Source organism: Hyla sarda, chromosome 8 (genome assembly GCF_029499605.1).
Source record: "Hyla sarda isolate aHylSar1 chromosome 8, aHylSar1.hap1, whole genome shotgun sequence".
NCBI lineage: Eukaryota > Metazoa > Chordata > Amphibia > Anura > Hylidae > Hyla > Hyla sarda.
Window position 1 is genome coordinate 223542156 of NC_079196.1, and position 22485 is coordinate 223564640.

Here is a 22485-nt window from a genome sequence, read left to right on the forward strand (position 1 = left end):
GAACAGAAGGCATGACCGAGGAGATCCACACCACCACAATGAAAACAACACTGGGTAAGATATACCAATAAAACATGGAATAAAAAAAAAAGATATAACATTCACCACAAACCGCTGCAGCTTCTTACTGTGTGTCTATCACTCTTAATCTATCTGTTTTTAGCAACTCCTACTCCTCTCCCTCCCCTCAACATAATCTTCTACAGCTGTAACCTGATCCCTCAGTGAACCTATCCCTCTGGAGAAGGACTTGAGCAGTGTTTGCAGAGTGAATGATGAGTTTAGGAGGAGTAGATGAGCCTGATAATTGGTGAAAGAGGCATTTTTCTTTAATAAGATATATTATATGATTGATTTATGCAAAATGTGTTGAAACAAGAGTGACCACATAACATCTCACCTGGATCTCTGATGGACAGCTCCCTGAATTCTGTTTCGTCCATAGATTTATGCTCCCAGGTCACCTGTACTCTGAATGCTGGATCCTTGTGACGATCCTCAGGAATCCTGACCTCACTGGAGATGTTGTAGGTTCTGTCAGGATTATCTGATGGTGATTCAGTGGATGATAGGGCACCATCTGTTCTTTCCACTCCACACATCCATACAATCTTGATGCTTTTAGGAAAGAATTTCTCCAGACTGAGTAAGTACTTTATCTCTGCAGAGTCCAGTAGACTTCTTGTTATTGGCTGCAACAGCTTGGGCTTTACTGAGGAATGAGAATAAATCACAGAATAAGTCACAGCTCCTATATATTATAGAAACTGAACACAGAGGGAACATTCTCACATTTATGCAGAAGAATTGGGATATACTTAGATTCTGTCATTGCGGATGTTGTTCTTGTAGCATAATTCGTCTATTCTGTGGAACTGATGATTTTCCAGATGTATATTTAGGGTTCATGTACACAGAAATTTCATGTATGGTGGTGTACAGACCTTACTATGGGTCTGTAGTATAGACCCAGAGACTTTTTGGCCTAGAATTATCAATCTGTCTGAGGACAAAAACTAAGCTGCAATTGGTTAATATTTGAAAACCAGACTGTCTTTAATCTGTTTCCACTTTCTGATTGTAAATCAGAATTTAGAGATATACTTTACAGCAGCCCTATGGACACAGGTATAATAGACTGCACTGTCCCCTTAGTGCTTTTATAGAAGATTTACTAAATTTAGCAATCTTCATGGTGCTTCCTTAGCCTGTGTACATGTAATGATGCAGATGTATCTGCTATCTGGTTCTCAAGTTCTCAATCCAAAGTTGTTGGTTCATTGTGGTCCAAGGTGCAAAATGTAGACTTCATTTTACTCATTCTTTGGTGGCTTCTGTGACATGGCACATCCAGAGAAGTCTACCTCTCTGGCCCCTAGTCAATAGAGGCCAGAAAATGTGTTGTCTGGGGGCATAAGAGAGAACTATACAATCTTAGGCCAGTGTTTTTTATTTTATGGCTATGTTTCTCCTATATACACTTTAGGAATAGGTTTATAATTATATATATATATGTATAGTTCCAAGCATAAGAGCCAGCAAAGACCCCCTCTGTATGTGCACGTAGTCAGCCAAATGGCAAGTCACTGACAAAGGCAGTTTGCCGAACCGTTGCACCGCTATCACATTTATGGTGTGAATAAACTTGGAAGCCTTTTCACTTTATCCTGGCCCTCTGACTTTTTGTGTTGTGGTGGAGATTGCATGCTTATATATAATTCTACCAGCGCTTCCTGTAATGAAAAGCCAAAAAATTTAGCTGCCAGGTATTTTTTATGGGTCCCTGTAAACCATAAATAAAATGTCAAACTAAAAAGAATAAATAAGTAAATACCAGCGCTGTAAGAAAAATACAAGTGTTTTTATTGAAAAATAGATAAAAATGAAGTATCTCTCAGTAGCCAATATTGCCGAAGGTGTTCACGACATCAATGGTATTCCAAAAGTTTAAAGGACGAGGCAACTATAATAAAAGTGATGTAGAAAATATAGTATATGTATAGTATAGTATATGTAGTATATTTATCTTATTTCCTTACACATTTTCTACATCACTTTTATTATAGTTGCCTCGTCCTTTAAACTTTTGGAAAACCATTGAGGTCGTGAACACCTTCGGCAATATTGGCTACTGAGAGATACTTCATTTTTATCTATTTTTCAATAAAAACACTTGTATTGTTCTTACAGCGCCGGTATTTACTTATTTATTCTTTTTGGGTTCATAATCTATTTTATATTAGATAAACACAATAATCCAGAGCTGACAACCTTAACTGTTATTCTCTTGATGAGACGTTTGCTACGAAATAGTAATATATTAAATTTACATAATGTCATATAAAAGTAACATCTCACCATAAACAGTCTTACAGTGAAACGTCTTCTCCTTCTGATGTTGACCGTAGACTCCTCTACAGATGAAGGTGACATCTCTATGTCTCTCTATATGGGGTATGAAGCTCAGTGATGTTATGCACTGATGTCCATCACGTTGGGATCTGATCACATAGGACGTATCCAGTAAACCCTCTTCTTCTTCTGAATGCCCTCTCATCTGAGACGTCTGGATCTCCTGTTCCTGTCCAGATCTTCTTATCCACCAGGTCACACACAGGTCCTCAGGGTCGTTGTCCACTGTACAGTGCAGGGTGGCTTCCTCTCCATCTATCAGCTTAGGAGGAGCCTCAATGTCTCGTATTATAAATAATCTATTAGCTTCAGAATAGAAAAAGATAACAATAAAACGTTGAAATAAAATAAAGCTGCAGATTTGGATTTCTCTGGTCACATGGACCCCTCAGTGATCCTAATCTCTCTATGTTACCTTTCCTCCTCTGGTTTAGTTTCCACCCCACAGCACCAGCGATGAGAATTATCGGTATAATGATACAACATACGCCAATGATCACAGCCGAGGTTCTGTCTGCAAACATGAAAGAGGGGAGAGAAGTATAGAGAGAAGAGATTTCTTTTTTCTATCATTCAGTGTTATGATATTTAATTTGGATATAACTTCATATTGTAATCTCCAGGTGTTCAACCTAGAAACCCCTCTGATCTTGAGAGGTCCTTTTAGAGATGAGCGAACTTACAGTAAATTCGATTCGTCACGAACTTCTCGGCTCGGCAGTTGATGACTTATCCTGCATAAATTAATTCAGCTTTCAGGTGCTCCCGTGGGCTGGAAAAGGTGGATACAGTCCTAGGAGACTCTTTCCTAGGACTGTATCCACCTTTTCCAGTCCACCGGAGCACCTGAAAGCTGAACTAATTTATGCAGGAAAAGTCATCAACTGCCGAGCCGAGAAGTTCGTGACGAATCGAATTTACTGTAAGTTCACTCATCTCTAGGTCCTTTCATCATTTATCCGGCACAGAGTAGCTCCTGGACACCTACTGTGGACAAAACTACAATATAGCTCCATGCAGGGGAAATGTGAAAGAGGCTTAAAGGGATTGTCTAGGGACATAGGGGGGGGGGGGGTATTTATCAATTTTGCCTGTTGACAATTTCTTTTTACCCTTTTTTTTTTTTCACTTTGGTTTTCGTGGACATGCACCAAATTTATCATTTGGTGCAAGTTGTTAGTAATTTTGGCTCAAATGTTGAAATCAGCCGTTCACAGCGCCTTTTATACAGAACGTACCGCCACAGAGGACGCGTATTTTACCCTGTAGAGCAGCCATTTCGGAGTCCCTCCTGCAGTATATCAGCAAGCGACATGAGTTATTTTATTTTGTGGGGTTTATAGCCCCCATTAGAGATGAGCGAATTTACAGTAAATTCGATTCGTCACGAACTTCTCGGCTCGGCAGTTGATGACTTTTCCTGCATAAAGGAGTTCAGCTTTCAGGTGCTCCGGTGGGCTGGAAAAGGTGGATACAGTGCTAGGAAAGAGTCTCCTAGAACTGTATCCACCTTTTCCAGCCCACCGGAGCACCTGAAAGCTGAACTAATTCATGCAGGATAAGTTATCAACTGCCGAGCCGAGAAGTTCGTGACGAATCGAATTTACTGTAATTCGCTCATCGCTAGCCACCATGTGAAATGGATTTTATTTTCAACTTGAGTAGTTTTTTTGTTTGTTTTTTGTTTGGTTACTTTAGTGCAGTGGTCTTCAACCTGCGGACCTCCAGATGTTGCAAAACTACAATTCCCAGCATGCCCGGACAGCCGTTGGCTGTCCGGGCATGCTGGGAGTTGTAGTTTTGCAACATCTGGAGGTCCTCAGGTTGGAGACCACTGCTTTAGTGCTTATCTTTCCTGAACCTGTGTGGCCATGTCCAATGCTGGCTCAACGGAGGGTGAAGGTCCCTCAGAGACAACTATGTCGCAGGATAGTATTGCGCAGCCCCGGAGGCGTCGCTGCTTTCCCAAAAAAAAATTTTTTTTATGTATTTTGACGCCTTTACATTTTCTGACATTGCTAAGTGTGTTTTCCATGTGCTAAATTTCTTGGCGGTGATTTGCACCAAAAAAACAAAACCCTAAAGGCACAAAATTGCGCCAAAGATCGATTGGAGCAAATGATGAATTACTGACTAAAGTTAAAATCACACACAGGACCGAGTGATTTTGAGAAAGTTGTAAAAAATGACAGTGGAGAAGATAGGCCAAACTTTGGCGCAAAAAGACACTGCGCCAAAGTATTGCTCCAAAGTTATGTAAAAAAAAAACACATAAATTCTTTGATTAATACCCCCCCATAAAACATATTTTTACATATGGCTGGTGATGCATTATAAATAAAACCCACGTACTTCATACGCACCTATCCTTGATTCCCGGCAGCTGCCATTCCAATGCCTCGCCATCATCTGAGCAGGGCCTGTCAGGAGGCAGGTCACCATTGTGCCAGTGATGATTGGCTGAGTGGGCAGTTCCTGTAAGACAACTTGTCATGAAACCTGGAAGTGTTAGGCTGGGTTCACACCACGTTTTTCAAATACGGTTACCGTATACGGTTTTCCGCTAAAAAACGTATGGCAAAAACCGTATGCAACCTTATACAACCGTATGACTCCAAATGAAAACGTATACGGTTTTTCCCCGTACGGTTCTATCCGTTTGCATCAGTTTTTGCCAACGGTTTTGCTATTTTGTTGGAATTAGTTTTCCAGCAATTTAATAAAGTTACTATTGTTCTATTGAAATTCCAATCTGCGCATGTGTCAACTCCAAAAAACGGATTAGAAAAACCGTGTGCAACCGTATTCTGAAATTCTGTGTACGGTTCTCATAGACAACAATGTTAAAAGAACCGCATACGGTTTCGCATACGGTTTTCCAACCGGAGGCAAAAAAGTGGTCGACAGCGTTTTTTGCCTACAGTTGAAAAATCGGCAAAACCATATCCGAGGCAAAACGGATGCAACCGTACACAGCATTTGGAATACGGTTTACAATGCATTCTCTATGCATACGGTTTCGGATACGGTCGTATACGTTTTTTGGGGGAAAACCGTAAACGGTTACCGTATTTGAAAAACATGGTGTGAACCCAGCCTTAGTGGTGAGTGGGGACCTGGGAGGCATCAGTGCAGTGGGAGATCATGAATATGTAAAAAATAATTTGTCTCCAGAGAACTCCTTTAAAGAAGACCTGTGGCCAACCCCCAAAACACGCCTCCTCTATGTCAGGCTTCGGCAGACTGGAGGTGGATCCTCTGTGTCAGAGAGGGATTGGCGTGGACCTTGTCGGTTGACCGGTTCTAAGTTGCTACTGGTATTCACCAGAGCCCGCCGCGGCGGCGGTAGCAACCAGGTCTTGCAGCGGCGGTAGCAACCAGGTCATATCCACCGGTAACGGCTCAACCCCAACTGACGGCCGAGACAGGCGCGGTACAAGGGATTAGGCAAGAGCAAGGTCGGACGTAGCAGAAGGTCAGGGCAGGCAGCAATGATCGTAGTCAGGGGCAACGGCAGAAGGTCTGGAACACTGGCTTGGGACATACAAGGAAACGCTTTCACTGGCACAATGGCAACAAGATCCGGCAAGGAAGGGAAGGGGAAGTGAGGTAATATAGGGAAGTGCACAGGTGAATACACTAATTAGAACCAGGCGTCAATCAGCGGCGCACTGGCCCTTTAAATCGCAGAGACGGGGAACGAGTCTGGTAAGCGGGCCGGGATGTGAATCGCGAGCGGGCGCGTCCCGCATCGCGGATCGCATCCCGGCTAGGGACATTATCGCAGCACTCCCGGTCAGCGGGTCTGACCGGGGCGCTGCGAACAGGAAAACGCTGCGAGCGCTCCGGGGAGGAGTGGGGACCCGGAGCGCTCGGCGTAACACTCTATAATTAATAATGGGAGTGAATATTAGGTTATGGAGGGGGGGGGGGGGTATAAGGCAGACACTCCCCCTCAACTCAACCACAATATTCACCCCCCCCTGACTGTATCATTTCACCTATCAACTGATAATCGCTCTCATTATTAAGATTAAGCTCATACCCATCTGATTGATTCCCGGAATTGTCAGACAAATTATAAATCCTCATATCTCGAGAACCGTAAGGTGTATCAAGAAACTACAAAAAGGAGCGTGATCAGAGCACCTGAGCTATTTAATGACAGAATAATCTTTATTCAGAGGATTAGTAGAGGTCCAGGCAATTTGACTCCCATGTATCAGAAGAAGATAAGCATATTGTTAAAATTTAAAGGGTTGTAAAAATGTAAAGGGTTACTCCCATTGAGTTCCGAACGCTGTGTGCGGGCTTCCGTGTTCACGCCCGCCCCCTCGTGACGTCACAGCCTGCCCCCTCAATGAAAGTCTATGGAAAGGGGTAGGGCTGGGCGGTATACCGGTTCATACCGAATACCAAATTTTTTGGGCTGCATGATATGAATTTTCCCCCATACTGCAATACCGGTTGGGCCCTCCCCCTTGGGAATTAATTATCAGCCAAGCGCAGCTCTGTCCCCACATCGGGGAACTAATCCTATGTTACCCGCCAGCGCTGTTCTGCTCCCCCCCCCCCCCCAATTAATGATCAGCCCAGCAGGGTACTACTCACATGTAGTTTTGCAACAGCTGGAGGTCCACAGGTTTGAGACCACTGCTGTACGCTGTATCCCTATGCCCGGGTTGCAAAAGATAAAGAAAATAAACTGTAACTTACCTACGTCGGCCACACGCTGGGGACTAGAACGTCGGACAGCCGTCAGCCTATCACCGGCCAGAGCGATGCCCCGCCCCGGCCAGTGATAGGCTGAGCCCACTGTCATGTAAGAAGCCGGCTTCTTATATGACAGTGGGCTCAGCCTATCACTGGCCGGGGCGGGGCATCGCTCTGGCCGGTGATAGGCTGACGGCTGTCCGACGTTCCAGTACCCAGCTTAAGGCAACGTAGGTAAGTTAAACTTTATTTTCTTTATCTTTTGCAGGCATAGGGATACAGCGTACAGCAGTGGTCTCAAACCTGTGGACCTCCAGCTGTTGCAAAACTACAACTCCCAGCATGCCTGGACAGCCATTGGCTGTCCGGGCATGCTGGGAGTTGTAGTTTTGCAACAACTGGAGGTCTGCAGTTTGGAGACCACTGACGTACAGTGAGTTCCATCGCCGGCGGCCCCCAACAAAGAGGAGGAAGACACTGCGTGACATATGTGAGTAGTATCCCGCTGGGCTGATAATTAATTGTGAATCACATGATTTGGGGGGGAAGCCGAACACCGCGCGCGGGTCACATGATTGGGACGGGGGCAGAACAGCGCTGGCGGGTCACATGATTGGGGGGGGGGGTGAAAATACCGTTATATACCGTGGAACCGCCGTAAGTTAAAAAAAAATACCGTGATACACATATTTGGTCATACCACCCAGCCCTAGGAAGGGGGCGCAATGGCCGTCACGCCCCCTCCCATAGACTTGCATTGAGGGGGCGGGATGTGATGTCACATGATGGGGCGTGACGTCACAAGGGGGCAGGCGTGAACACGGAAGCCCGTTCACAGTGTTCGGAACTCAATGTACCAGATGCTGGGTAGCGGCGTAACCCTTTCACATAAATGGTTGTGTAAAACGACAGTTTTTTGCTGTGATTTTGTGAAAATCATTACAGAAAAATGCAACAAAACCCTCATGTGGGAATAAACCCTAACACTCTAACAACTTTACCAGGGGCCCTGCCCATAAACAGGGGAGACTATGACCCAAAGAGATTAGTATGTGATGTCCCAGCACAGGATGTTATGCTGTGGGCTAAAGATTGCCTTGGGCTTTTTTTCTGCTGTTGTGCAGGACCCACTACTCCATCTTGTATTTTGTTGTATTGCACTGCATTGTGTTGTAATAAATTATTTTACTGTACCTTTAAGGGATTGCTGCAGAGTGAAGGAGATGACCCTGAGTCCCCAATGGGAGCCCCCTTACATTGGCCTTTATGTAGTGTAGGGGGGGAAGAGCTGTTGAGTCAGTGTCTAGTCAGGAGTTGTGTGGAAAAGGACAGAGACGTGTGGAGAAGTTTGTGAAGAAGTCAGAGGAGGCCTAAGAAAGAGAAATCCAAAATCTGCAGCCACGTCACTCTCAGGAAAATCCCCTCGCTCAGTAGAAAGTCAAAGCCTAGCGGTGAGCATAAAATTCTGTTGGGAAACATTCTCGTCAGTCAGTCAGTCTAAAGTCTTCAAGTCAGCGTGGGCTGCCATTAATTCTTCAGTCTCAGCCACTACAAATTGCAGCAAGGTGACAGGCTATCCTAGATCACTGTGCACCAAAATCTGTACTGTGACAGATTTAACAATTCCTGCCTCAGTAAAAAATAGTTATCTGTAACCATGCATCGGTGTCATCATTGTCCTCGGGTTTGGCCCAGGAGAAGCAATCTCAACCTTGGATCGTGTAGGTTAACAGTGCCATGGCGTCACAAACTGATCCATACGCACTGCACACAGTCACTAGTCACAACTTAAGTCCCAACTTCAGTTTACCTTTATACACTAGATGGAAGTTTTTCTGGAGAGGCTCTTGTAGAAATTCATGTTGGACTCTACATGAGAAGATCCGCTCTCTGTCCTCCTCAGTGGGTGTTATCGTCAGGGTGCTATTCACATTGTAGGTTCTGCCTGGGTTTCTCCAGGGGTCACCAACAAAAATATTGTTCAGTTTTTCTCCATCCTTGAACCATTTAACATCAATGTCCACAGGGTAGAATCCAGTGATGGAGCAGGTTAAGACATTCTCCTTATTCATGACAACTGTATTACCTGTAATCATCACCTGCGGAGGAGCTGAAATACATGTCAATGAAATTAGTATGTGTGAAATACAGTGAATAACTGGCATATAGTGACTATGATAATGTAAAAAAAGGTAATAAAAAAATAATAGAAACAGATACATCTAAGTGACACGTCCTTTAACTAAGACCCAAAAGCCCTTAGAGGGTCATCTTCAGGTTACATTTTTTTGTTACCTTAAGTTTGTTTCAAAGGAAAAATAAAAAAACAAAAAACAAACAAACAACCTAAACTTGGGCTACTGTTCATACCCATGTTGGGTCACTAACAACCTGAATTGTTTACCTTTATCTTGATCATGTTTCTTTTGTAAAGTGACACTAACCTAACCTCTTATTTCAAGGTCGTTTTGGCTCTTAATACCTAATTCTAAGATAAGGTCAAACATTGCCCTGTTAGAGGGGTTGTCCAGTATTAGAAAAATCCTTATTTTGTTTGCGAAAACAGCCCCACTCCTGTCCACAAGTTGTGTCCGGTATTGCAGCTCAGCTAGATTAAAGTGAATGTGACTGAGCTGCAGTACCACACACAACCTGTGGACAGTAGGGGTCCAGTTTTTTCTAATAATGGACATAAGGACAATTTACTGACTCGTTTTATGGAATTTATTAACTTCTGTGGTTGCTCTGCTTATTTATGGTTAAGGGGAAATATTTAACTTACCTCCAATGTCCAAGCGGACCTCCTTGTCCTTCCTCTCTGAGCGGTAGGTCACTGAACACTTGTACATTCCACCATCAGGAATGTGTATATTAGAAATAGTCAGATTAGCGATTCCATCTCCTAATGCTCCAATGCTCAGGGAATATCTAGAAGATGTCGTCCTTACTGTTCTATTATAGCTCAGGATTTCCTTATCTTGGAAGTTCCAAAATACTCTTAGATGTTCAGGATCTACAGGAGGATTGTCCACTGGGAACAGGCAAGGAACCCGAGCGTCAGATCCCAGCCGGGCTGCATGTACAGATGGTCCAGTCATCTCAAGGGAGGACACTGTGGACAATAAAGTGGTTAATGATGCTATATATCTTGCAGGGCTGAGGTCCTGGGTTTTAATTACACCAGAGGTAACGTCTATACGGAGTTTTCATGTTCTCCCAATGTCCGTGAAGATTTCTATGTTTTCTTTCACACTTCAAAAACATACTGATAGGATATTTGGCCCACCATGAAATTGACCTTAGTCTCCATTTGAAATTAAAGCAAACATAAAACAGGGACAGACAAGAATAACGTACAATTCTCTCTGGAACACCGTGATGTTTCAGAGAATTTCGAGTTTAAGCAAGTACAGACTCTCTTTTTAACACCTGACAGTAATAGACATGTTTAGTAAGGATTTGTGATATTCTTGGAGCTAAATGGCTGTGTTGTAAGTCCACCATTACACTGCTGCTTTCTTTTTGTGAAATGGCTATTTTCTGTTGAAGTTCTCCCCCTCTAACTACAAGTCCCATCATCCCTTGTTTGTAAGTGTGAGGTCACTTTTCTGTCTTTCACACATCAGTCACCCCACCTATTGCAGCACAGCTAAGCTACCCTCCATGCTGCTGTGAGGGAAACTACAATTCCCTTCAGCCCTGTGAAGGATGATTCCCCCCGCCCCCCCCCCCCCCCCCCCAACACCACCTAGTGGTCGCTTCACTCACTGAAGTAAGTACAAACTCTCTTTTTAACACCTGACTAGTAATGTAATTTCTCAGGCCACACTGCAACTTGCGAAAGGCCAGAGACAACACTCATTTTGCATGCTGCTAAAAATAAACATCAGGTCAAAAATCACATAAGAATAGCAAGACCAGCCATCAAACACAGGTACAGACACTATATTATGAACTACACTAACTTTATAGCCCCTGTAGCACAAATGAAAAAACTCCCATAATAGACATGAGTAAGCATGAATGGGGGGGCATGGCGTGATGTCGTAAACACTGAAGCCCCCAGGTTCCGTGTTTAGAATGCTGCGGTGCCGGCTCGGAGATCGCAGGGAGATCAGACATCTTATCCCCTATCCTTTGTATAGAGGATAAGATGTCTAGAGGCAGAGTACCCCTTTAAAGTATACCTGTCAATTAAAAAAAATTGACATGTCCTAAGGACTTGTATATATTGGATAGGGTCTGAGTACTGTTGAGAATGATCAATTACGAGAACGAGCAGGGAGAGAAGTGGGTAGCCGTGCGTTCCTCTCCCTGCTCTGTTTCAGACCTGGACACTGGCCCTATAGATTCACATTATAAGTTCATCTAGGTCATGTGATACAGAGTCGGGAGAAAACATGCTAAGCGTATACTTTTTATTGTTCTCATGATCAGTCAGGGTCTGAACAATGCCCATTTATACCCAGGACTCTACAAGGAAACAATGCTAACTTTTGACCTACTGTCCCTAACTTACCAATGTATTTAAAAGGTACACAGCATATGTCATCAGAAAATGACCTATTGCTTAAAGGGGTTATCCAGGAATCAAAAAACAGAGATAATTTATTTTCAAAACTGTTCCCTGTCCTAAATTTCCTGTTCTGTAGAAAAAAAATCTTTCAGCAGTGCCCTCCTTATAATCATAGACAGGATAAAACCAAAAGATGACGCCAGTCGATAAATAAGACAGGATCCACCATTCACAATAGGCGATGGCTACAGCTCCTCCCCTTCCCTGCACAATGACGTCTGCACAGGTCAAAAGCATGCCCACAGCACTGGAGACAGTGAGTCTTCTCCAGTCTATTGGTTCCTTTGGTCTATGAGGGTGCTCCACATCATCTCTCTAAATGTTATTAATGGGGTAGAACAAAAGCTCTGGCAATATGTCTGTCTCCCCCCCCAATAATAATATCCAAAAATTAAACAAAAACGATCAGAAGCTAGAAAAAGATTAGTAAAAACATTGGGGGAGATTTATCAAAACCTGTCCAGAGGAAAAGTTGCTGAGTTGCCCATAGCAACCAATCAGATCGCCTCTTTCATATTTCACAGGCCTTTTCAAAATGAAAGAAGTCATCTGATTGGTTGCTATGGGCAACTCAGCAACTTTTCCTCTGGACAGACTTTGATAAATCTCCCCCATCATGTTTCAATATCTGGCTGTAATCAGGAAAATAAAAATCTAGGTGATACATTGAATTTTAAGCGCAACTGTTGCCGCTTTTGTACCCCCAGACCTAAACCGTCTTAGTTTTGTTGATAATATTTGCATTGAGCCATACCTTTGGCTGTGCGTTTCCATCCTTTATTATCCAGAAAATCCTTTGTTTGTGCGGTCAGCAACAGTCGGATAGTCATGGCCAGGGGCTTTCACTGCCCCGCCGCCACATCGTCCCCTGTAAGTGAGCTCTGGGACAGCTGTGTGATTGACACAAAGGTCCTCAGCGCATGCGCCCCTGATCTGCTTGACATACGGTTTGGCGTGAATCCTCAGAGCAAGCGCTTGTTCCCTCAGTGAACGCTCACTCTCGCACCTCTGTGCACCTGTGCAGTGCGAGCTCTCTGCCTCTAGTGACAGGAATAGCACCCAGTCCATTTCTGGCTTACTCTGAGTATATACCGTCAAGCAGATCAGGGGCGCATGTGTTGAGGACCTGTGTGTCAATGATACAGTGGTCCCAGCCCTCACTTTAAAGAGTACACCGCTGGAAAACAATTTTTTTTTTTTTTAATCAACTGGTGCCCGAAAGTTAAAAAGATTTGTGAATTACATCTATTAAAATTTTTGAACCCTTTCAGTACTTATCAGCTGCTGTATACTACAGAGGAAGTTCTTTTCTTTTTGAATTTCTTCTGCCTGATCACAGTGCTCTCTGCTGAAACCTCTGTCCCTTTTAGGAACTGTCACCATAGCAAACCTCTCTTGCTCTGGACAGTTCCTGACATGGATAGAGATGTCAACAGAGAACACTGTGGTCAGGCAGAAAGGGAATTCAAAAAGGAAAGAACTTCCTGTGGAGCATACAGCACCTGATAAGTACTGGAAGGATTAAGATTTTTTAATAGAAGTCATTTACAAATCTGTTCAGGCAGAAAGGCAATTCAAAAAGGAAAGAACTTCCTGTGGAGCATACAGCACCTGATAAGTACTGGAAGGATTAAGATTTTTTAATAGAAGTAATTTACAAATCTGTTTAACTTTCTGGCACCACTTGATTTAAAAAAAAAAAAAAGTGTACCCCCTTAAAGGGGATAGGTGTGGCGACAGCGGGGCAATACGAACCCCTGGCCACGCCCATCCAACTGTAGCAGACCGCACAAGAAAAATATTTTCTGGCTAATAAGGGATGGAAACCCGCAGCCAAAAAGTATGGCTCCATGAAATTATCATCAACAACACTATGAAGGCTTAGGTCTGGGGGGTACAAAGCGCCAGAATATTTGCGTAAATCCACCTGGAAAATACGTCAGACATTTTGCAAATAACAGGTGACGACAGAACATACTGATGCGAGGACCACTCAAAAAAACGTGCCCTCTTCATAGACGCCAATGCATTTCTGAGCGCATTCCACCTCAATAATTTCATTCTTTCGGCAGAGGCCGGAATCTGATGTTTCTGCCCCGGTAAATCCATTATGTGCTCAGTGCAGCAGAATTCTATTGAAAACAATGGGACTCTGCTGCAATGGAAATTTTCCGAGCAGACTTTTCCACCCGGAAATTCTGTCACGTGAACAAGGGCTTTATAGAGAGGGGTTCATGCCTAGGATTCCCTAATGTTTGGGTAAAGTTGTCACAATAAGCAGTATCAGTAAGACGTTACAATACATCACAATACATTAGTATTAGGGCTATTTTGCTTGAGCCTGAGAACAGAATCTACGAAATGCCATATGAACCTGTGTACACTGCGGGCTGGCCAGAAATGTTGGCGCATGGGACCCTAGACCAATATATTCTACGCAGCTAATGCGCAGCTGTCACATTCTATAAAGGTGACGTGCAGGGCAGCTGCCATTAAGGAGAGGAGGAGGCGTAGGGCGGCGTAGATAGCACAACAAGTAATTGTATTCTCAGCACTGTAATTTCTACATATCAGTGGTCTCCAAACTGTAGACCTCCACATGTTGCAAAACTACAACTCCCAGCATGCCCGGACAGCCAACGGCTGTCCGGGCATGCTGGGAGTTGTAGTTTTGCAACATCTGGAGGTCCACAGTTTGGAGACCAGTGATCTGTAGCGTATTATTCTATGTTTTTGCAGTATAGTTCCCGTATATATTCAATTTGAAAACCGTACGGAACCGTATTGAAAACCGTATGCATTGACTCTCCATTGTAAACCGTATGCATTGACTCTCCATTGTAAACCGTATGCATTGACTCTCCATTGTAAACCGTATGCATTGACTCTCCATTGTAAACCGTATGCATTGACTCTCCATTGTAAACCGTATGCATTGACTCTCCATTGTAAACCGTATGCATTGACTCTCCATTGTAAACCGTATGCATTGACTCTCCATTGTAAACCGTATGCATTGACTCTCCATTGTAAACCGTATGCATTGACTCTCCATTGTAAACCGCATGCATTGACTCTCCATTGTAAACCGTATGCATTGACTCTCCATTGTAAACCGTATCCCGAAAGATGCATCAGGTTGTGTCCATTTTGCATCCTGTACGTTTTTGTCAGTTTTTTTTTCCCGTTCCCAAAACTGTAGCCTACCACAGTTTTTGGTCCGGGTGAAAAACTATATTGAAACTTATACATTTTTTTTAACATGGGAGTCAATGGGAACCATACAGAACCGTATGTGCGTACGGTTCCATCCGATTTTCACCAATACGGTTTTTGACTTTGCACAGTTTTTTTCTTGGAATTTCAATCAAATAAGTGAAACTTTATTCATAATGGAGTGAAAAGTTAAAAATGTATACGTTTTTTTTTCTTAAAACTGTCAGCTTGCTCCCCCGCACTAACCAGCGGTACTGGCTGGTAGTGAGGGGTTTGTTGATCGGTTTGATGCCTACCGTGCCTGGATTCACCCCACCGTTCGGTCGAAATCTTCAATTTTCTATATATGCTAATTAGGTGCTAACTGGCACAGGCAGCATTAACTGGCACTCTGACGTCAGCGCCGCTCGTCCGCAGCGTCGCCCAGCCAGCCCATCAATATTCATACCCTCCCTCCGCCTCTCCCTCTTCATTACAGAACGGGGAGAAAAGGGAGAGGGGGAGGGAGGAGAGGAATATTGATGTACTGAGCGGCGCTGCGGACGAGCGGCGCTGACGTCAGAGTGCCAGTTACGCCTCCTGTGCCAGTTAGCACCTAATTAGCATATACAAAAAACGAAGATTTCGGCCGAACGGCGGGGTGGATCCAGGCACGGTAGGCATCAAACTGATCAACGTCCTCCGCACTACTAGCCAGTACCGCTGGTTAGTGCGGGGGGGGGGGGGGGAGCAAGCTGAGTTTTCCTTTAACCCCTTAAGGACTCAGGGTTTTTCCGTTTTCGCACTTTCGTTTTTTCCTCCTTACCTTTTAAAAATCATAACCCTTTCAATTTTCCACCTAAAAATCCATATTATGGCTTATTTTTTGCGTCGCCAATTCTACTTTGCAGTGACATTAGTCATTTTACCCAAAAATGCACGGCGAAACGGGAAAAAAAATCATTGTGCGACAAAATCGAAAAAAAAACGCCATTTTGTAACTTTTGGGGGCTTTCGTTTCTACGCAGTGCATATTTCGGTAAAAATTACACCTTATCATTATTCTGTAGGTCCATACGGTTAAAATGATCCCCTACTTATATAGGTTTGATTTTGTCGCACTTCTGGAAAAAATCATAACTACATGCAGGAAAATTTATACATTTAAAAATGTCATCTTCTGACCCCTATAACTTTTTTATTTTTCCACGTACGGGGCGGTATGAGGACTCATTTTATGCGCCGTGATCTGAAGTTTTTATCGTTATGGTTTTTGTTTTGATCGGACTTTTTGATCACTTTTTATTCATTTTTTAATGGTATAAAAAGTGACCAAAATACGCTTTTTTGGACTTTGGAATTCTTTTGCGCATACGCCATTGACCGTACGGCTTAATTAATGATATATTTTTATAGTTCGGACATTTACGCACGCGGCGATACCACATATGTTTATTTTTTATTTTTTTTACACTGTTTTATTTTTTTTATGGGAAAAGGGGGGTGATTCAAACTTTTATTAGGGAAGGGGTTAAATGACCTTTATTAACACTTTTTTTTTTACATTTTTTTTGCAGTGTTATAGGTCCCATAGGGACCTATAACACTGCACACACTGATCTCTTATACTGATCATTGTTATCCCATAGGGACCTATAACACTGCACACACTGATCTCCTATGCTGATCACTGGCGTGTATTAACACGCCTGTGATCAGCATTATCGGCACTTGACTGCTCCTGCCTGGATCTCAGGCACGGAGCAGTCATTCGTCGATCGGACACCGGGGAGGCAGGTAAGAGCCCTCCCGGTGTCCGATCAGCTGTTCGGGACGCCGCGATTTCACCGCGGCGGTCCCGAACAGCCCGACTGAGCAGCCGGGTCACTTTCACTTTCACTTTAGAAGCGGCGATCAGCTTTGACCGCCGCTTCTAAAGGGTTAATACCGCACATCGCCGCGATCGGCAATGTGTGGTATTAGCCGCGGGTCCCGGCCGTTGATTAGCGCCGGGACCGACGCGATATGATGCGGGATCGCGGCGCGATCCCGCTTCATATCGCGGGAGCCGGCGCAGGACGTAAATATACGTCCTGCGTCGTTAAGGGGTTAAAAACGGATGCAACCGGACATCATTTTTCAAACCGTATACAGATAAAACTTTGTACACACGCTTTGATATAGTTTAGTCCGGTTTTGAGGAGTCCGTTTTTTTATCAAAAACCTGATACAGGAACAGTATAGCAAAATCGTGGTGTGAACCCGGCCTTACTTATCGATAGTAAAGCCATTCAGAGGTTGTGTGATTCGTACATGATAATTTGACTGGGTTCACACTGCGTACAATTCAGCGCATATTTTAATTTATTCCACGATTTTTCTGAAAAAAAAACGGCCATACTATTTAAATGGCGGGGGGGGGGCACGGAAAAAACAAACAAACTTTTGGCCTTGTTTTGTGGGATATCCGCTGGTAAAATAAACTATGAGCAGAAAAATTTCACGTTGCGTGAACCCGGCCTTAAATCGGTACATTAGAATCATAGTATTAGAGGGGTGCTCTGGAGAAAAAAAAATTATGTTTTCAAATCAACTTTCGCCAGAAAGTTAAACAGATTTGTAAATTATTTCCATATATAAAAATCTTAACCCTTTCAGTACTTATCAGCTGCTGTATGCTCCAGAGGAAGTTGTGTAGTTCTTTCCAGTCTGACCACAGTGCTCTCTGCTGACACCACTGTCCATGTCAGGAACTGTCCGGAGCAGGAGAGGTTTGCTATGGGGATTTGCTTCTACTCTGGACATTTCTTGACATGGACAGAGGTGTCAGCAGAGAGCACTGTGGGCAGACTGGAAAGAACTACACCACTTCCGGTGGAGCATACAGCAGCTGATCAGTACTGGAAGGGTTAAGACCAGATTAAAACATACCTCTTTAATCTGGTTCATTTTGTCTAGCTTCGTCAACAAACAAGAGATTTCCGATTAGATAAAAAAAAAAAATATATATATATATTTAACCCTTACATTAACCCTTTGTTAATTTAACCCTTAACCCCTTAAGGACTCAGGGTTTTTCCGTTTTTGCACTTTCGTTTTTTCCTCCTTACCTTTTAAAAATCATAACCCTTTCAATTTTCCACCTAAAAATCCATATTATGGCTTATTTTTTGCGTCGCCAATTCTACTTTGCAGTGACATTAGTCATTTTACCCAAAAATGCACGGCGAAATGGAAAAAAAAATCATTGTGCGACAAAATCGGAAAAAAACGCCATTTTGTAACTTTTGGGGGCTTCCGTTTCTACGCAGTGCATATTTTGGTAAAAATTACACCTTACCCTTATTCTGTAGGTCCATACGGTTAAAATGATCCCCTACTTGTATAGGTTTGATTTTGTCGCACTTCTGGAAAAAATCATAACTACATGCAGGAAAATGTATACATTTAAAAATGTCATTTTCTGACCCCTATAACTTTTTTATTTTTCCACGTACGGGGCGGTATGAGGACTCATTTTTTGCGCCGTGATCTGAAGTTTTTATCAGTATGATTTTTGTTTTGATCGGACTTTTTCATCACTTTTTATTCATTTTTTTTAATGGTATAAAAAGTGACCAAAATACGCTTTTTTGGACTTTGAAATTTTTTTGTGCGTACGCCATTGACCGTACGGCTTAATTAATTATATATTTTTATAGTTTGGACATTTACGCACGTGGCGATACCACATATGTTTATTTTTTATTTTTTTTTACACTGTTTTATTTTTTTTATGGGAAAAGGGGGGTGATTCAAACTTTTATTAGGGAAGGGGTTAAATGACCTTTATTAACACTTTTTTTTTTACATTTTTTTTGCAATGTTATAGGTCCCATAGGGACCTATAACACTGCACACACTGATCTCTTATACTGATCATTGTTATCCCATAGGGACCTATAACACTGCACACACTGATCTCTTATACTGATCATTGTTATCCCATAGGGACCTATAACACTGCACACACTGATCTCTTATACTGATCATTGTTATCCCATAGGGACCTATAACACTGCACACACTGATCTCTAATGCTGATCACTGGCGTGCATTAACACGCCTGTGATCAGCATTATCGGCGCTTGACTGCTCCTGCCTGGATCTCAGGCACTGAGCAGTCATTCGTCGATCGGACACCGGGGAGGCAGGTAAGGGCCCTCCCGGTGTCCGATCAGCTGTTCGGGACGCCGCGATTTCACCGCGGCGGTCCCGAACAGCCCGACTGAGCAGCCGGGTCACTTTTAGTTTCACTTTAGAAGCGGCGGTCAGCTTTGACCGCCGCTTCTAAAGGGTTAATACCGCACATCGCCTCGATCGGCGATGTGTGGTATTAGCCGCGGGTCCCGGCCGTTGATTAGCGCCGGGACCGACGCGATATGATGCGGGATCGCGGCACGATCCCGCTTCATATCGCGGGAGCCGGCGCAGGACGTAAATATACGTCCTGCGTCGTTAAGGGGTTAAACTAACCCTTTGTGTTCCTGGTAAGATTTCCACAAAACCAAAGAATATCCTGGACATGGCTATTATCCGAATACTTTTATCATCAATTTTTTGCATTAGTGCTCCTGTAAGTAGTGTTGGGCGCGAATATTCGCATTTAGAATTTTTATCGCAAATTCGTAAATATTGTGAATATATTCAATATATATTCTAAATTATGAATATTCACTTTTTTCCGCATATGCGCACTTGTAGGCCAATTAGAATTATGCAAATACACTTGCGAGAGGTTATCAACATCATCCCTAGCAACCAATAGTAAAGTTGCTCACCCCCTCACTGTTTTCTTCCTCGAATACGCAAATATGGGAATATAACAAATAAATTAATAAATTTGTGAATATAGGATGAATATTCGTCTATATATTCATGAAATATCGTAAATTCGAATATGGCCGATGCCGCTCATCACTACCTGTAAGGCTAGGTTCACACTGTAGAATTTCTGTGCAGAATTTCTGCCGGAGATCGAGTCGGCAGCACTAGGACCGCGCGGACTACATTGCCGTCCCCATAGATGGCAATGCATTTCTGAGCAGATCTCCAAAAAGATTCACCCAGAAATGCAATGCAGTCTGCTCGGTCCTAGCGCCCCCGGCTCGATCTCCGGCAGAAATTCTGCAGTGTGAACCCAGCCTTAGTCATAGGCACTCCACCATGTCATGTGACACTATATACCCAGCTGTATTCTCTAGGTGAATCCTCAGAGCAAGCGCTCATTCCCTCAGTATTCTCTTCCAATTCTGATAAATGTTGACTTTGAAAGTGCCCCCCCCCCCCTCCCCCACGACTAGGTCTATTATTAAACTACATAAACCATCTACAAGAAGTGGCTGAGCGCCATGACACCAGCACTGTCACCTATCTAATCATACTGACCTGAGTGATGTAGGACCAGGAAAAAGATTAATCTCCTTATAACGTCCATTTTATAAGTCCGAAGTTTTGCTTTATCCTCTTCCCTATGTTACAGGAATCAACTCTAAAGTTTCTTGGAATCTCAGCTCCAGCGTACAGCACTTTCATTTTCTAATTTTAGCTGTAGTCTTTTTAATGGCTGTGGGCTCCAAATATTGTGCATGACCAATTGTACTTTGTAGTGACACCATTCATTTTACTGTAAAATATACGGTAAAACCAAATAAAAGTATAATTTGTGTGGGGACATTGAAAAGAAAACAGCAAATTTTGGAGGGTTTAATTTTCACGCTGTACACTTAACAGTAAAAGTGACCTGTTTTCTTTATTCTGTGGGTCAGTACGATTAAAGTGATACCCATGATTACGTGCTTTTCTGTTATTGTACTACTAAAAAAAACTCATTTTGTAAAAAAAAAAAAAGAAGTTTAAGTTTAAATTTCCCTGTTCTGACCCCCCTATAATTTACTTATTTTTCCATATACGGGGAAAAAAATGCCATTTTGCTACTTTTTAGGCTTCTGTTTCTACGCAATGTACTTTTCAGTCAAAATGACACCTTACCTTTCTTTATTCTGTAGGTCAATACGGTTACAAGAATACCCAATTAATGTAGGTTTTATTTTATTTTACTACTTTAAAAAAAATTATAACTACATGCACCAAAATTAGTATGTTTAAAATTGTCTTAAATCTTCTGACCCCTATACCTTTTTTTTTTCCATTTACAGGGATCTATGAAGGCTCATTTTTTGCATCGTGGTCTGCAGTTTTTATTGGTACCATTTTTGTTTTGATGGGACTTTTTGATCACTTTTTAATAATATTTTTATGGTATATGAAGTGACCAAAAATGCACAATTTTGGACTTTGGTATTTTTTACGTTATGGTGGTACCACATATGATTTTTTTTATTACATTATTTTATTTAAAAAATAGGAAAAGGGGGGTGATTCAAACTTTTATTAGGGGGGAGACTTATTCACATTTATTATTTTTTTACACTTTTTCCTTTTATTTTTAGCCCCCACAGGGGGCTACAACATGTAATCTTTTGATTGCATACACTGATCAATGCTATGCCATAGCATAGCGTTGATCAGTGTTATCGGTGCTTTGCTGCTCCAGCCTGCTGAGCAGGCATGGAGCAGTAGATCGCCGATCAGATGACCAGGAGGCAGATGAGGACTCTCCCGTCGTCCAGTAAGCTAATCAGGACATTGCAATTCTGTCGCAATAGTCCCGATCAGCTCCTCTGAGCTGCCGGGACATTTTCATTTTAATTTCAACTTTGATTGCGGCATCTAAAAGGTTAATGCCGGGCATCAGCTCGTTCTGCGGTGCCCGGCATTAACCCTGGGTCATGGCTGCTGATAGCAGTCGGGACCCACCAGATTTATGGCGTTCTCCGCTCGTGAGAACGCTTTAAAGCCCGGTAACGGGACTCAAGGCATACAGTACGCCCTCCGTCGTTAAGGACTCGGGAAGTTTGGCGTACCTGTATGCCCTGCGTCCTGAACTGTTTAACATTATATTGTGATAGTTGATACATTTACGCATGTGTCAATATTAAATGTGTTTATTCAATTTTTTGGGGGGGAGGGTAAAATAGGAAAAAGGGGTGATTTAACTTTTTATTGGGGAGGTGCTTATACACATTTCTTTTAACTTTTTTTTACTATTTATTTTACACTTTTTTTTGTCCCCATAGGGGATTATTTAAGGGAATCTATTGATTGCTAATACTGTTAAGTGGTATGTATATGCATAGCACTGATCAGTATTACCGGAGATCCTCTTCTCTGTCTCCTAGAAGGCAGACCAGAGAAGAAGACCCTGTGAGAATGGCTGGAGGCAAGTGATGGGACTTCCGTCCGTCATCTTGGCTGATCTGATCCCTGCGATCATGCCATGGGTAATCAGATCAGCCAGTGGAAACGCTGCATTGTCACAGATGCTATGATCAATAATGATCACGGCATCTGAAGGGTTAATGATAGCAGCAGGGACCTGTCATGCATGAAGTATTTTTGGTAATTTTTTTCCCCTTATTTTTCCATTTCACTATGTTTATCAGTGTTTCCCAACCAGGGTGCCTCCAGCTGTTGCAAAACTGCATCTC

At 42.9% G+C, this 22485-nt stretch overlaps 1 protein-coding gene across 5 annotated transcripts in view; it reads right to left on the bottom strand.

Moving 5' to 3' along the window:
• Positions 1 to 22485, bottom strand: part of LOC130283843 (uncharacterized) — a 65031-nt gene that overhangs the window by 23305 nt on the left and 19241 nt on the right. For 2 of the 5 annotated variants that reach the window (XM_056533435.1, XM_056533430.1), the window contains exons 1-6: positions 12456 to 12725; positions 9908 to 10237; positions 8936 to 9235; positions 2828 to 2926; positions 2359 to 2718; positions 401 to 712 (exon numbers count right to left, since the gene is read on the bottom strand). In XM_056533435.1, the coding sequence (XP_056389410.1) occupies positions 401 to 712; positions 2359 to 2718; positions 2828 to 2926; positions 8936 to 9235; positions 9908 to 10237; positions 12456 to 12531 (1477 nt within the window). In that variant the 5' untranslated portion in view covers positions 12532 to 12725. Of the gene's footprint in view, positions 1 to 400; positions 713 to 2358; positions 2719 to 2827; positions 2927 to 8935; positions 9236 to 9907; positions 10238 to 11644; positions 12168 to 12455; positions 12726 to 17827; positions 17867 to 20323; positions 20562 to 22485 lie in introns of those variants that run through there. The other 3 variants (XM_056533431.1, XM_056533434.1, XM_056533432.1) reach the window with 3 other exon arrangements.